This window comes from Pseudoliparis swirei, chromosome 23, assembly GCF_029220125.1.
Source record: "Pseudoliparis swirei isolate HS2019 ecotype Mariana Trench chromosome 23, NWPU_hadal_v1, whole genome shotgun sequence".
In the NCBI taxonomy this organism is placed as follows: Eukaryota; Metazoa; Chordata; class Actinopteri; order Perciformes; family Liparidae; genus Pseudoliparis; species Pseudoliparis swirei.
This window is the reverse complement of record NC_079410.1, coordinates 6,956,157-6,971,638: the sequence shown is the minus strand read 5'-3', so window position 1 is coordinate 6,971,638 and position 15,482 is coordinate 6,956,157. Positions and strand designations below refer to the sequence as shown.

Below are 15,482 nucleotides of genomic sequence, written 5' to 3'. Positions count from 1 at the left end.
AGTCATCGTTTTACTCGATGCGAGAAAATACATCGGTGCCTCTGAGATGTTGTTAAATTCCACGATAGAAACACACGGCTGATTTTAAAAAAGAAAACACTTCAACAGTTATTGTAATGCTTTATCATCATGGAGGTGATCGAGACAATTGTGATCCAAAGTACTGAAGTGGCGGAAAAGGAAACTGTTGTGTCCAGCGTTGACAGCGACAAAACTAAAGCAGGTTAGTAGTCGACACCCTGAAGTGAAACAGGTTTCATCCAGTCATCGCGTGAAGCGAGGAGGGCCCGATGAGTGCGCAGTCTCTGCCCGTTGCTGTCGTAAACCGTGACTCGCATAATGCCATTTACTTTACCGGCACGGTGGCTCAGTGGTTAGCACTGTCGCCTCACAGCAAGAAGGCCCTGGGTTCGAGTCCTTTCTGTGTGGAGTTTGCATGTTCTCCTCGTGCCTGCGTGAGTTTACTCCGGGTGCTCCGGTTTCCCCCACCATCATAAAGACATGCACCGCAGCCTCACCCCGATTCATATGGATGTGAATGAATATTGGTGGTGGTCGGAGGGGCCGGAGGGGCTACTGATGTAGCTTACCACCACCGGTATGACTGTGTGTGTGTGTGTGTGTGTGTGTGTGTGTGTGTATGACTACTGGACTCTGCACTCTGTAAAGCGACTTCGGGTGACTTGAGAAGCGCTAAAAAAAAATTTTTATTATTATTACTTTATCAATAACTATATGCCATATGATTACCTCATATTGATGCTATAATTATATTATTTATGTTTTTCAAAAAAAGAAACAGGAAATAGTTTCAATGCAAGGGCTTAGAATTTAACAACAACATGATACACTTTGTTTTCCTCTCTAGAATTCATATGGACACTGCAGGCCACATGGCACCTGGTCAACACCAGACTAGAAATGGACCAGGCTTTTGATCAGCCAGTATGCAAGAAAAAGAAACTCTGGGAGACCGTGGCAGAGCAAGTGAACACCAAACTGAGAGAGTCAGAGGCCACCGATGTCACCGTGAAGGCATACGAGTGTGACCTCAAGTGGAGAAACATGTTGGCCACATACAGGAAGAACTCCGAGAGGGCCAAGAGGCTGGGGGTGGCCAGCGTCCACTGGGAGTTCTTCAAGGCCATGCACGAGGTCCTGGGTAAGAGCAGGGAGGAGATTGAAGCCCAGCGAAGGGCCAAACTCAGCGGGACAAGAGTGGGCAAGGCGATAGCCAGCAAGAGGTTCACCCCGATCCTCCCCAACCCGCCGACAACAACTGCTGCCTGCACTGCCAGGCCTCCACAGGACGTCCTACAGCTGTACATGGAGCTGCAAGAGAGGAAGATGAACATGTGGGCCCAGCAGAAAGCCCTGGAGGAGAGGAAGATAGAGGCCATTAACAACTTGGCCCAGGCCATCTCCAGCCTCGCTCAGAAGAACAGCACACAGGTGTCCAAGGATGGACTGTAGGCAACAGACTCTGTTTTCTATCCACAAAAGCTTTTATCATTCTGCATAATGAAAATTAGTGTTTTTGTTAGAAATGTTTTTAAGATTGGTCCATGTTGGCACTTTTTTTTCTGTTACAGTTTTAAAATTAGTTTGCCTATTCTGAACTTTATCATGCAGCAGTTCAGAAAACGGGACACACACTTGCAAATCATCTTCTGTTTACGTCACAATATGTGTCTTTTTCTGTTGGATGAATGCAATTCACTTATTTTTGTACCGCAATAGAAGAGTGAATTATCGATGGTTGGCTTAAGTTACAAGTGCAAGAAAAAACTATTTTTTTACTTAAAAGCTGGCACCCTGCCATCACTGCACCTGATATTTATATAAAATGCCGACAACCTATATGCAAAAGTAGAACATGTTATTGTTGTATGCAGTCACCGGACGTGAACAAACTCAAACAGATATGATCACAACAGTATTCATTGTACCATTCACACTTTACCATTAATGTATTCATAATATACACTTCGTCAGTATGCACAACTTCACTTTGTAATGTATTCCAATAAACAATCCTGCAATAATTACTATTATAGTAGTATAGTAGGGAAACACTCGCTTGACTGTTTTGGTTTGAAACTCCTACCGGATATGTTGTTATGCTAGTGTATCTGTCTTGACGCCAGGTTTTGGACTGGTGACGGTAGTGTACTGCCCTCCAGTGAGGAACTGCAACATTATTTTCTTCCCTAGATAAGTTTAATATCATTAGAACATTCATATCCATTGACAATTCGTTTTTGGTGCTATTACAGTAACACGAAATACTGCCGATAATCTTTAACAGACATTATTTAAAGTTGTGTTGGTCTGGAGAATTATTAGACCGGGAAATTGTGACACTGGCATCGAGGTAAACGTAATAGCATTACACTCACTTCCGGTCATCACTTTCAAAATAACTTTGGGTGAAAAAACTTTGAGAAAAAAAACCAAAAATCGTTGTCCCTTACAATCATGAGAGACCCAGAAAGTAGAGATTCTGTAAAAATGAACTTTTATATTAAAAAGCTTTTTCCCAGCAGAAATCGTCACATCACACGCTTCCAGATTCAAACATTTTAAACAACAAATCTGAGATGGCGTCTCGTCTGCGTACACCCTCGTCATCCATCTCCAACGCCCCCTCTCGGGTCACGGCTTCCTCTTTCTCGACGTCCCCCTGCACCTCCTGTCCCATGTCCAAGAACATGTTGTGCAACACACAGGCGGTCAGCACAACGGCTCTCGCTCGCTCGTAGTTTCCGATATCCAGATACCGAAGCCTTTTAAATCGGGCTTTCAGGTTGGCAACGGCCTGGTCCAGGATCTGAAAATGCTCCTCGAGCATCTCGTTGAAGAGCGCCTCTCTCGGTCCGATACTTCTCGAGTACGGCGTTAGAATCTGAGCCGTGAGCGGGTAGCCGGCTCTGGCCACGAGGCAGGAGCCAGAGGGCATCAGTTCAGGCTGCTGCTCGAGTTTGTCCCTCAGAGCGCCGCCTCTGTCCACGTCTGAGCCTCTACTGGTTCTGCAGTGTAGGAACCGGCCTTTGCGGTCGCACGCGAGCTGCAGGTTCAGCCAGGAGTCGGGATGGGCCTCCATCTTCATCCTCTTCACTTCCGGCACCATGCTCTCCACGTCATGCTTCCCTATGGGCAGGCGGATCGGGATGCGCGTGTGTCCCAACACTCCCAGGACCCGAGGGACACCTTGCTGCTCCTCCTGCTCCTTATCTGGGCGGCAAAGTGGAGAGAGGGCTTCCACAGCCTCCCCGCCTGGACAACCCGAGAGGAAACAGACCCATCGTTATCATTTCCAAACCCCTCATCAAATCCCTGGCATCACTTTACCGATCGCGTCCGACAATCCACACTGAGGTCAAACCCACCGACCGGCCACCGGATTTGCTTCTCTTGCAGCGTGTTGAGGCGCTCGCAGAAAGAAAAGAAGATCCTGTGGATGTTCCCTTTCTCCAGGTGGAAGCGGCGGGACACAGAGCGGTAGCTGACGCGCTCAGAGAGCAGAGTGAGGGACAGCAGGACGGTGTGGGGCAGGGACAAGCGGGCCCGTCCGGCCATCCGAGCCCTGGACTCTGAGTTTTGAAGCACATCTGTGATGTACTGATGGTAGAGAGGGAGAGCAGACACAGTAGATTCAAGAGCTTTTTCAGGAGACACTTAACATGGTTCCAACAGACTTTATCACAGGTTTAACAGCAGAAACAATAAGCTCTCATATGCAAATCAGAAAAAGGGGCAGAAAAAAACATTGGAAAATATGTATATCTGCCAAGACTGTATGTATTCTCACTTTGGGAGATTTGTTTTGTTAATGAATGTTTTTCAATTCTTCAATGCATTCACTCTTTAGCTAAATCAACTGGTGTAAAGTAAAACACGTGAGATCAACCTGGAAGTACAATAATGTTAATATGTAAACTTATTCTAATAACAGTCAGTATCATCCACCTAACAGACCGACACCTTGACTGCTGCATCGTCAACGGTCTCAATCGGTTCCCGGGGCTCCGGCGTCTCTTCCTCCGGGGGACTGACGCACGTTTCCGTCGGTAAAACTTGGGGCTCCGCGCTCGCTTGACTCCGCAGCAGCTGCGCTCCTCCCGGGGGTGGAGGCCGCGCTTTAAGTGGAGCCATGAGATCCGCCTCCAGGATCTCCTCCACCGCCTGGTCCAGCCGCTGCTCCAGCTCTCCCGGAGACAGCGGCTGCCACTCCCGCTCCACCACGTCCAGCACGGCTCGGCCCGCCGATAACACGAACTCGCGGACGTCCATTTGTGGCGGTCTGTGTTGAGTCAGACGCCACGATGCCTTCAGGTGCGGTCGGAAAGTTCGCAACTCGTAGGAAAGACGAGCAGCTTGCGTCATAGTTTGCTTTCTTTGACGTGTTTTAAGTATAACCGTTTACATTAAGATAAATATTGACTTTGCGAGGTAAATTATGGCCAAAAGTCGACTGACAGAATTAATAATGTATGCCAAACATTCTCCGTTGCACATGCTCGTTTAATGCTTCTGTTTTACGTAAATGTGACATTTTATATATGCTGGTTTTGGACTGTTGGTCGAACAAAACAGGCCATGTGATATTGTGATGGGCATTTATAACGTTTTAGGATAGTATTCATTCATTCATTTAGAAAACAATCAATTAGTGTATCTTCAAATCAACATATGTGTTTGCAGTCCTAATGGAGTTGCTTTTCACATATCGTAGCACGTATTACTGGCTATTTATATCCCTATATAACACAAATCAAATGTCTCCACACGCCAAAGAGATAATAAAAGCCATCCTATATTGCTGCAGTTGTGTATTAATTAGTTGCTCCCCTCATCAGTCTGCCCTTAACTTCTGTCCTCGCTTATGTTACTGTTTACGTCGGTGACTCTTAATGAGCATGTTGAGAAAACACTTATGAAATCGGCTTCTGTTTCAAATGAAAAGCAAAACCAACAATTGAAGCTGTTTCTCAAACTCTGCATTAACAAACACCACAGTGCACAGGGGTGAAAAACAGTTGTTTTAATGTTAAATCAGTTACAAGTGCAACTTTGATCATGTCCCACTGTTTAACAGCCGCAATTTGCAAATGTTAAAGTCAACAAATTCATTCAACATCCCCAGTTCTGAATATACTCCCCCGTTGGAACTAATGGAGGGTTTCAGTTTTTAACATTGTAGTTTTTCTAGATCATGAGACCCAGTGTTGAACTTTAATTTGAAGTGAATGGGAGTGTAATTCTAATTCCCAATTTTGGTTTTTTGGAGAAGGAAAAAAGTGTATCACGGTATTCATGGGGTATAATACAACACAAGTTGCAGCATGAACTAAACCTAAATGGGCAGTGACTCTGGGACAATCTCATCACATGGCTACCTGTTTAACTAAAACGCTTTCAGTTTACTATCAACAATTAGCCACACTGCTTCAAGTCAGAGCATCTCCAAGATGTCTTCGGTTACAATCAAACATTGGAGAGGACAGTTGGTTAGTCCCGACCTTACGGTAAAAGATAAATCACGATCAATTCGTTTTTGATTGCTGCTCTGCCTGTCGGATATTTCATTTTCAACGCCAGCGTTACACGTGTTGTAGAAACCCACAACTGAGTGCACTCAGTCTCAGTAACGTCTGTGAGCAGCTACAGTAGGAAAACTACAACTACTGATGAGGAAAAGTACCAAGTAATGTTCATCGTAATGCCAGATCTCCTGCCAACAAGTCAACCGGTTTTTATCTCAGATCCATATTGTTCAAAGGTTTTTGAAAAACAGATGGTAACTTAGAAATTCACAAACTCCAAGCTAGTGTTGTAACACACATCCAGGCCAAAGACCCACAAGCATGTTCAATCCTAGAAACAGTTTAATAAAGAAACACACAAACATAAAAGCCTCAAAGTGTCACACCGCATCAACTCCCACCTTTAAGCCAGCAAAATAAAAAAACACAAGTAAGGTAGCAATAACCTTCCCCCAAATAAAGAGTAGAATTTATTAAATACGAGGTACAACTTTTTATGTTCAGCCATTACCAATCCCATGGGTGACTGACAGTGTCGTGACAAGTCCGTCAGGTATCTCCGAAGGGTCTTGTGTGAAATTATCAATTTATCTCGCATGCGTTCACCGATTTCAGGACAAATGAACCACTTTGAAGTACTCGCTCTCACTTTTACAACAAGGGGAATCCTTGTTCATAATTGTTTGTGCCCAGCTGAAGATCTGTCGTGGGAAAGGTAAAACTCACCCGCGGAGGCATCACAAAATCCAACCCATCCCTCCCACCGTGCATCCTCCCTCAGACCCTGTGCAGCCCTCTCGTTTCCCCTCCCTCACTGTACAGACTGCTCGTTGGCTGTGCTGCCCGAGTCCTGGGGCTTCATGACGTCAGGGAGCTCTGGTGGAGTGGAGAAAGACTCGACCCTCAGCTGCTCATATGAATCATCTGAAAGTGACAACAGTGGAGCGGGAGAGAAAGAAGATACATCACAGAGAATCTGAGCTGCCGTTTTATTGAGCCAATGAGAGTGACTCAATAAAACAAAATGAATGGATGATGCCAAAACTACAACGCTGACTGAAAATGGTGTGATATGGGGATGATCGAACTACTCACCACTCAGACGGAAAGATAACCCCACCGTGGCTGGGGTCTGAGGTCGAGCCGTTTGATTCGTAAAGCCACAATTTCCAAGAGTTTGCCCATCATTAAGCATCACGTCATCCTGGTGAAGAACATTTTTTTTTAAAGATAAGTTTAGTTTACAGCTAGATGGAGAAAAAAATGTTTCCACATCATGAGACTTTTCAGACCTAGAGAACAAAGCACGGGAACAAATTTGGCGCAGTGAAATGGATGAGGACTCGTCCATTTCACACAACACTCGGTTATGAAACTACTTGCATTCCTCTTCGTCTGCATGTTTGTATTCAGTGTCAGTTAAGTTTTAAGCTGAAAGTATCCTGTAACCATTGGGTAAAAAAATCCATTTCCTATCATGTATGACAGCAGCAGGTCTGAGAAGCTGAAACTAGAGGATGATTACAAGAGTATAATTGGCATTTTAACGTGAAATGACTGAAACTATAGATGCATCATCAATAGTTGCCTTTGTGCAGCTTTAAACAGCGTAGCTATGGTGAAACGTCTCACGGTAGCCATCTTCATATGACCCACCCCTTCACTCTCCTCAATCACACAGTGCTAAAGCAGGAATGTGAATTCTAAGATTACTGAAGTGGGTCTGAGTAACAGTAAAAAAACAAATAAAGAAGCTGTTAGCGACATGTATGTGGTCCACTTTACCTTGTAAAGTTTCTGATCTTCAGGGGGCCTCTTTAAAACGCCTTCCACGATGCGCTTCAGTTCATAGACTGTGGTCGACTCTTTGGCATCGGTGAAGATGGTCGTCTTGTGACGTCGGATCATTAGAAACACGTCCTGAGGAGAGATCGAGGGACAGAAATGAGACACCGACGACTCACGAACATTCACTTCAGAAAAACGTTGTTGAACTTGTACTTGTCTTCTCAAAAAGGATGCAAGTCCTTCTAACCTCTTTATATGCTAATAGGGTTAAATGATTAAATCCAAAGCAACGTATCATTTCCTGGTGGCGTCGTCGTCCTGGGGAGAACCACGTATCTCCAAAAATTAAACTTTTCACGAGTTCAGAAAAACAGCTTTGTGACGATGCATTATCCATCTCAAGAGTATTTACTCACGAAAAAGGGCGATTGTTCAACACCAAAAAGGAACACTTAACATTCAACATCAACCCATCTGGAGATAGGCGAGTTTCACTGGACAGGATTGGAACGATCAATTGTAATCAAATAACGACAGCTGTCACACATATGTAGTGGAGCAGTATAAAGAATTATAAAATGGAAACACTCAAGTGAAGTGCAAGTACCTCAAAATTATACAGGACTTGAGTAAATTCCACCACAGCATTTGCAACACTGGTGTGATAGCTATTGCGGATGGGTTTCGACCCAAACAATGACGGCATACCGAGCCGCCACACAAAATAATGCCCGACAAAGAACCCAACACACTTTGTTACAGACATTATATTGAATATATTACATACAAAAACACAAATCAGAGATCGGTTTAAAACAACACCGAGACAACTATACCAATGTTTCCACAGATGGACTTGGTAGCGTGTAGTTCTCAACCTCGTGTTTGATAAACCCAGGATGACTTCATTGTCAGCGCCATTGGGCCGGCAAAAACATTTTACACAAGACTTATTGTAGAAAGTATTGCATTGAAAGTATTCATTTAGAAAGTATTGACTCTCGTAACTACAAACAAGTAACTTGCACGACACCCTCTGGATATCTTAAGTACAGGTTTCATAGCATCATTATAATACACTTGAAGTATTTAAAAGCTTGTTTGTAGTGGTGACTGGCGGACAAACAACATGCTTATGTTGTCTATGCACTTTATGTTGTCTATATGTTGCACAATTCACTTTATGTTGCACAATTCAATTCACTTTATGTTGGACAGAAGAGAAACGTAATTTCAATCTTCTGTATGTTTGCACATATGAAAAATTGACAAATAAAACTGACTTTGACTTTGACTTGAAACACTCCATCTGTAACACGCAATGAACTTAAATAAGTGAATGTTTTCTTCTTCGTGCCTTTAAATATCTTGTGTTCAAGTCACTTCACCTGCTTACACACAATCACTTCTTACTTATCATAACGCCAGAGGGCTGTGGTGTTTGGCAGCTGTGGTGGTGCAGCTGGCAGTGGCAGTAGTTTAATGAACTAGTTGATAAGCCCATAAACAACCGGATCATGTCTCCATCACGTCACACTGATCTCTCCTTCACGTCACGCTGATCTCTCCATCACGTCACGCTGATCCCTCCATCACGTCACACTGATCTCTCCATCACGCTGATCTCTCCATCACGTCACGCTGATGTCTCCATCACGTCACGCTGATCTCTCCATCACGTCACGCTGATCTCTCCATCACGTCACGCTGATCTCTCCATCACGTCACGCTGATCTCTCCATCACGTCACGCTGATCTCTCCATCACGTCACGCTGATCTCTCCATCACGTCACGCTGATCTCTCCATCCGCCACGCTGATCTCTCCATCACGTCACGCTGATCTCTCCATCACGTCACGCTGATCTCTCCATCACGTCACGCTGATCTCTCCATCACGTCACGCTGATCTCTCCATCACGTCACGCTGATCTCTCCTTCACGTCACGCTGATCTCTCCATCACGTCACGCTGATCTCTCCATCACGTCACGCTGATCTCTCCATCACGTCACGCTGATCTCTCCATCACGTCACGCTGATCTCTCCATCACGTCACACTGATCCCTCCATCACGTCACGCTGATCTCTCCATCACGTCACGCTGATCTCTCCATCACGTCACGCTGATCTCTCCATCACGTCACGCTGATCTCTCCATCACGTCACACTGATCCCTCCTTCACGTCACGCTGATCTCTCCATCACGTCACGCTGATCTCTCCATCACGTCACGCTGATGTCTCCATCACGTCACGCTGATCTCTCCATCACGTCACGCTGATCTGTCCATCACGTAACACTGATGTCTCCATCACGTCACGCTGATCTCTCCATCACGTCACGCTGATCCCTCCATCACGTCACACTGATCCCTCCATCACGTCACACTGATCCCTCCATCACGTCACTGATGTCTCTCTCCATCACGCTGATCTCTCCATCACGTCACGCTGATCTCTCCATCACGTCACACTGATCTCTCCATCACGTCACGCTGATCTCTCCATCACGTCACGCTGATCTCTCCATCACGTCACACTGATCTCTCCATCACGTCACACTGATCTCTCCATCACGTCACGCTGATCTCTCCATCACGTCACACTGATCTCTCCATCACGTCACAGATCTATCCGTCACGTCACACTGATCTCTCCATCACGTCACGCTGATCTCTCCATCACGTCACACTGATCTCTCCATCACGTCACGCTGATCTCTCCATCACGTCACACTGATCTCTCCATCACGTCACACTGATCTCTCCATCACGTCACGCTGATCTCTCCATCACGTCACACTGATCTCCATCACGTCACGCTGATCTCCATCACGTCACGCTGATCTCTCCATCACGCCACACTGATCCCTCCATCACGCCACACTGATCCTCCATCAGCAGCGATCTCCACCGCCCAGATCTCATACGTCCTGAGTCTCCATCACACGTACTCATACACGATCATCACCCTCACACACACCACACTTCTCAAATAACTTTCATAGGCTCTTTCACGCTGTTAACTTGTTTAGGGCTCCTAATCGGCCTCTGGCAAGTTGCGGAAACCGCAGAGAAGGAGGCCTCAGCTGTACTTGCAACACCAGGCCCGTCGCCTCTCTCGACAGTCTCGGCCAGTGCTGGGGCAGGGGCCGATTCCTCTCCACCCCTTGGAAAGAGTCCTAGTGCGTTTCGCCGCTCAACAGTAAGTCTCTTGGGCACTGTCGAGTGAGCAGGTCCGGGACTGAGGCACTGGTGCTTTGACCGAGTGCTGTCGAGTGCACGATGCCGCTCGCCGGGCTGGGAGGTGACTGGACAGAGTCTCGGCGGAACATTTGGTTCTGCTGCCCATGGACCTTTCTGCTCTCACTCCTAAACTGTTATGGAGTCAGGTCCAGGTCCTGGCAGACTCGCTTCAGGGTCAAGTTTCAGTTTTTGGGGAGTGGCTGACGACCCGGGCTAAGCAGCTGAGACCTACTTCTCGATCAGGAAATGCAGGTAGAACACTGGCAGTGCATCATGACCTTTTGAACGGCCTTGAGCCGTCCTGAAGGCTTCAATTTGCGACCACGTCTCTGCTTGGCCTGAGTGGACGACTCTGCCCTTTCCTGGTCGCCTGGCCCGATCAGCTAACAGGATGCTTCAAGCTCCGAGACTCTCGAGCTTCTCCGCCTTCTGACAGTCCAAATTAGACGAGCCCGACTTGGCCACTGGACTGCTCCGGCTGACTGCTCCTGGTCGCCAAGCATGGGCCAGCAGCAGTGGAGGCATGTCAACAGGACAGCAGGTCGTGAGCGAAGGTACTCCGATAGTGACAATCCAATACTGACATGATCTTTGATTCAGCTCCTTTGCAGCACCAGCTCGAGCCAGGATCAAGGAGACGGACAGGTGACCTGACAAGTCACCGCCTAATGCCAAGAAGAACTTCAAACACTTTTCGACCCTCAGGACTGAACGCCAGATCAGCGCGTCAAAGCCAAATCTGGCAAGCAAAGCAACCGTCATCATGATCATAGTTCTACAACGGACTATGTTGACTGAGCGAAAGTAAACATTATGTCACAGATTAACTATACACTATATCGCACTATCAAATCCTTTACAACACAGTTATTTAGACCAAACGCATTTCGATAATTACACTATGATTCAATTAATTTATGAGTTACTGAATCCAGTGTCTTGATCAACTGAGGAAAGTCAACGAAGTTGTCATACGACCGATAAGTGCAAACGCACAGTTGCACATTTTAAATGACGAAGACTACGGACATTGGAATCAAAGTTTGCCACTCAGTTTTATACAAATCGATATGCATATATACACTTTAAATAGAAATTTGCAATTGTTATTGATGTAGATAAATTGTAGACATGAATTGAATGCACCAATACATAAAGATAATTAAAAGGTATCTGAAAATGTTCACCACTTCACTATAATCAAATAGAAATGGTTCAGATAAAAGTTCATTACTATACAATTGATCTATTTAAATTACTATAGTGAATAATGGAATCTACTATACAATTTATCTTGTTCATTAAACACTCTAATTAATCATTTTCAAATTAGTTGCTTAGCGATGAAGGGTTATCACCAAGCTGTATAATTTCAGTACTCGTCACTCGCCTCTCCTCTCCGATCCTGCTCCTTCTGCAGAATGTGCAAAGGAATGCGGATAGATCGCTTGGCTGACAGCGATGCAGTTCAAGTGCGTAGAGGCACCTTCTGCGGGCGCTGGTGAGGTAGTAGAGAAGTCCGGCAGACGGCGCTATCAGAGCCTTGGGGCGGTGTGAAACGCGACACCGCAGGATGGGCATCGGGCGTCGGGCTAGGGTGGAGAGTGGCAGATGTAAGGCGTCTGCGGGGTGACGGAGTCAGGGACTTTGTAAACGGTCAGGCTCGACTGGGTCGAGTCGTGAGAATTTGACAAGAGACGGGTTGAGGGGTTGAAGATGGAGCTGGGTTTGGGAGTGGGCTGGAGCTGGGTGGCAGTCAGGTGAGGTAATGAGGGGATCGATGGTCGCAGACACAGAAGGACACAGTGAGACCTTTGAGAGAGTCTGTAGAAGAACAGGTTGAGAGAGAGGTAGGTGGAAAGTTCTGGGATTAACTGTTAACATCTCCTATTAACACATAATCCTGACTCCTCCTCTACAGTAACCTCAGAAACAACCAGGACTCGGTAGAGAATGTGAGATAAACATCGGAAAGTTCATCGAATCATAATTGAAATAACCTATGTGCTGTATAAATGAAGCATGCTGATCTGAATGCCTGCGGGCCCTGCATCGCCTCGCATCAGTCCTACAGTGACCTGGCAGACGGTGGGAAGACAGCTCGGGACCCTCCTTGAGCTCGAGATGCCAAGCCGGAGCATGCAGCTGTCCACATGCGTCAGGTCAGTAAGCCAATGCACGGAAAGGGTGTACATGCCAGATCATGGGCAGGAGCGGGAGGCAAGACCCATCCTGCCCACCGGGCGCGGGTACCCGATCAGATGGCCTGAGAGCCGCTGACCGGGGCTTTGAAGAGGCAGCCGTAAGTCTTGACTCAAGTCTACCCTAGAGCTTCCGAAGTAACCGTAGACAGCTTTGCGGAGGATGTGGCAGTTTGCGGGCCCAAAGACAACATCGGCAGACACCGACTGGGAGTCGAGGACTCAAAAGGATGGACATTCTGAACGGAATATGGTTCTGAGGATGTCACACAGGCTACAGGAGTTTGAGAGCAAGAAATCCTTTGAGGTACAGAGGAATAAGAGACCCGGGACAAGGATAGGCTTAGGACTATCGAGGTTTGGAACAGACGGGCGAGTCTGACACATCAGTTACACGGTAGGGCAGAGGCAGACACACCCTCGTGAAAAAGAAATCCAAGATAAAAACAGATAGGTGTTGAATCATGCAAAATACATTACGATAAACATTTCATGATAACATAGTTTGAATTTCATTATGCTACAGATACTTTCAATGCCATTAATAGAAATTGAGCTACATTAGGACTTAGAATATGGTTAGGCAGTATACTATCAATTATCTTTCACAATACTTCGTTGTTGTTAAGTGTTGATAATAAGACTATCTGCATTAAGATATTAGGCACGAGATACTAGAAAATATATCATACATTAAATATGATAGTTACCATATTTCTAAGTCAATTATTAAATAAGAACAATCTCATTGCAGCTGAATTTGAATCACCATTTGTCCTGAATCATTCGACATTCTAGATCATACAGATTCTACACTCAAGTCAGAATGTACAGGTGTAGCTCTGGAAAGAATTGGACTGAGGAAGCAGCCGGTGTCGAGATGCCAGTCCGAAGGCCCCAATCACCGTGGCTGTCGTCTGGCGCTCGGTCGACTTCGATTCCTTTGGCAGCAGAGGTTTTAAGGAGACCATGAAATTTGTGAGATCATTTATTCCTGCAAGTTGAACTCAGTAATATCAAGTAGTCCCTCAAGGGAACAGTCAATGGTCGCTCTTACATATATGCAGAGACATGCTTAAAGTGGATAACATGCATAATGCTGCATCGCTCAAAACAGCCCGTCTTAATGCTTAGTCCACATTGTCGAGATCCAAGTTTGAGATCTCGAGAGACCGGACTAGGGTGAGTTCCAGCGTCCTTGCATTCTGGCCGTACGAAAGGCTCGCCAACTTAGCCTGATTATCCTCGTGACGTCACTGATGCGTTAGCCCTGATTGTCCTGTTTAGACACTAGCGCCATGCGAAAATGTTGCTGGTCAGGTGACTTAACAGCGGGCTCTAGGGACGAGAAGGTGCCGGGATGATGGGCGATTCGAATTCTGAATTGCACCGTAACATGGACCCAACTAATCCCAAGAGAAAGTCATATGTCAATGACACTTAAGTTTGAATGTTATTACCTTGTGAGCATTCAGACATGAACTAATAAAACCAGCTATTCACTATTAGTGAATATACGCACTTGTTCTTCGGATCATGAACTTCTATGTTATCAAAGATAACAGTCGATAGAACCCAAGTTATGGAATGTCACTAGTCCTCCTATGAAAAGGTCCATACATCGAAACTTATATCCACTTACTACAAAAGCAGTTGTATTATACTGAAATTTAACATCAATGGAATTAGCACAGTCTATTTACAATTGATATGTTTTTCATGTATAATCTTCGTGAACAAAATGCTGCCTCAGTAGCCTGTAACAGCCTATCTTTAGAAACTAACAAACGTCAGGAGATACGTGAACGTCCTGATCCGGACGTATCGTCAATGGATTGTCGCATTGTTTCAACTACTCATAACTAAACTATCCGTTAAAATTCGTCCGTTGTGTTGTGTTAGTCGGTGCCAGATACCTACAGACTGCTGTAAAACGACTAAATCGGTGACTTAAGACCATGTATAGTCGATCGTTTAACTGATGCCGATGATACATCGGTGCCTTAGTGTTGTTAAATTCCGTACGAAGAAACAGACGGCTCCAGAATAACAAATGCTAACTCTTTTCTTGTGATCAGACAGATGTTCAGAGTACTGAATGCAATGAGGAAAGGAGCAGTTGTGAAGGCTCTACAGATTAGTAACGTAACCTGAGTAGAAAGTGATACCAATCGACGAGAGCAGATGACGTTCTCGTAGGCCATGCTGCTGCGTACATGTCTGCGCATGTGACTTTAAAGATCTGGTTGAGCACTGTGCCAGCGTATCCTTGTGTGATCTTCACTGGTGCGTTCTCATCTAAGCAAGAATGTCCATTCAAGGTTCAGACATGGGGGTTTTCCCGAGCATATGGTAATTCCCTTCAACGGGCGTCTGGTCTCACGATGAACGGATGATCTTAAGCTCTGATGTGAAGTGATACATTCGGACCCTCAGAAGCTCCACTCTACTTGGCCCTCATTACTTTACTAACTCTTATGCTCAGAAACATCAAAGGCTGTTCAATGAGGTAATGTTCAAACAAAAGTTTAAACTGTTTAACTAGACACAATGACTATGCATTGTATGTTATCTGTACCATGAATGTCATCCACTTTAAGACCAGCATGAAACCAACATGAAACCTCTGAAACCGTGACAGTGCGTGGTAAGTATACTATTAGTCTGCATGAGAGTGATTGATTCTTAAGTGGAAATGTAGC

At 45.6% G+C, this 15,482-nt stretch overlaps 3 protein-coding genes across 4 annotated transcripts; 1 reads left to right on the top strand and 2 right to left on the bottom strand.

Annotated features, from left to right (window-relative positions):
- The first annotated feature begins 30 nt into the window (after nt 1-30).
- On the top strand, nt 31-2,078 carry si:dkey-66i24.7 (uncharacterized). 2 transcript variants are annotated; one of them, XM_056407184.1, is made up of 2 exons: nt 31-223; nt 869-2,078. In XM_056407184.1, exons 1-2 carry the CDS (start codon nt 130-132, stop codon nt 1,471-1,473), a joined length of 699 nt encoding a protein of 232 aa, XP_056263159.1. In that variant the 5' UTR covers nt 31-129; the 3' UTR covers nt 1,474-2,078. The 2 variants fall into 2 exon arrangements, with proteins under 2 accessions (XP_056263159.1, XP_056263160.1); XM_056407185.1 differs by lacking the exon at nt 31-223 and adding an exon at nt 233-455.
- Nucleotides 2,079-2,501: 423 nt separating this feature from the next.
- LOC130188716 (uncharacterized) lies at nt 2,502-4,311 on the bottom strand. Its single transcript, XM_056407183.1, has 3 exons — nt 3,985-4,311; nt 3,390-3,621; nt 2,502-3,276 (listed from the first exon to the last, which is right to left on the bottom strand). Exons 1-3 carry the CDS (start codon nt 4,291-4,293, stop codon nt 2,558-2,560), a joined length of 1,260 nt encoding a protein of 419 aa, XP_056263158.1. The 5' UTR covers nt 4,294-4,311; the 3' UTR covers nt 2,502-2,557.
- A 718-nt stretch (nt 4,312-5,029) lies between these two features.
- Nucleotides 5,030-12,160, bottom strand: elob (elongin B). The gene is made up of 4 exons (XM_056406902.1): nt 12,066-12,160; nt 7,332-7,551; nt 6,642-6,750; nt 5,030-6,470 (listed from the first exon to the last, which is right to left on the bottom strand). The coding sequence occupies exons 1-4, from the start codon at nt 12,158-12,160 to the stop codon at nt 6,358-6,360; spliced, it is 537 nt and encodes a 178-aa protein (XP_056262877.1). The 3' UTR covers nt 5,030-6,357.
- Between the last annotated feature and the right edge of the window lie 3,322 nt (nt 12,161-15,482).

Excerpts from the sequence above, each read along its gene's own strand:
- LOC130188716 (XM_056407183.1), bottom strand. The coding sequence starts at position 4,293 with ATGGACGTCCGCGAGTTCGTGTTATCGGCGGGCCGAGCCGTGCTGGAC. Across the intron at positions 3,622-3,984 it reads TTGACGATGCAGCAGTCAAG|TACATCACAGATGTGCTTCA; the intron begins GTGTCGGTCTGT and ends CTCTACCATCAG. Across the intron at positions 3,277-3,389 it reads GCAAATCCGGTGGCCGGTCG|GCGGGGAGGCTGTGGAAGCC; the intron begins GTGGGTTTGACC and ends CGGGTTGTCCAG.
- elob (XM_056406902.1), bottom strand. The coding sequence starts at position 12,160 with ATGCCCATCCTGCGGTGTCGCGTTTCACACCGCCCCAAGGCTCTGATA. Across the intron at positions 7,552-12,065 it reads CTCACCAGCGCCCGCAGAAG|ACAAGTACAAGTTCAACAAC; the intron begins GTGCCTCTACGC and ends CTTTTTGAGAAG. Across the intron at positions 6,751-7,331 it reads AAGATCAGAAACTTTACAAG|GATGACGTGATGCTTAATGA; the intron begins GTAAAGTGGACC and ends GTTCTTCACCAG.
- si:dkey-66i24.7 (XM_056407184.1), top strand. The coding sequence starts at position 130 with ATGGAGGTGATCGAGACAATTGTGATCCAAAGTACTGAAGTGGCGGAA. Across the intron at positions 224-868 it reads CAGCGACAAAACTAAAGCAG|AATTCATATGGACACTGCAG; the intron begins GTTAGTAGTCGA and ends TTTCCTCTCTAG.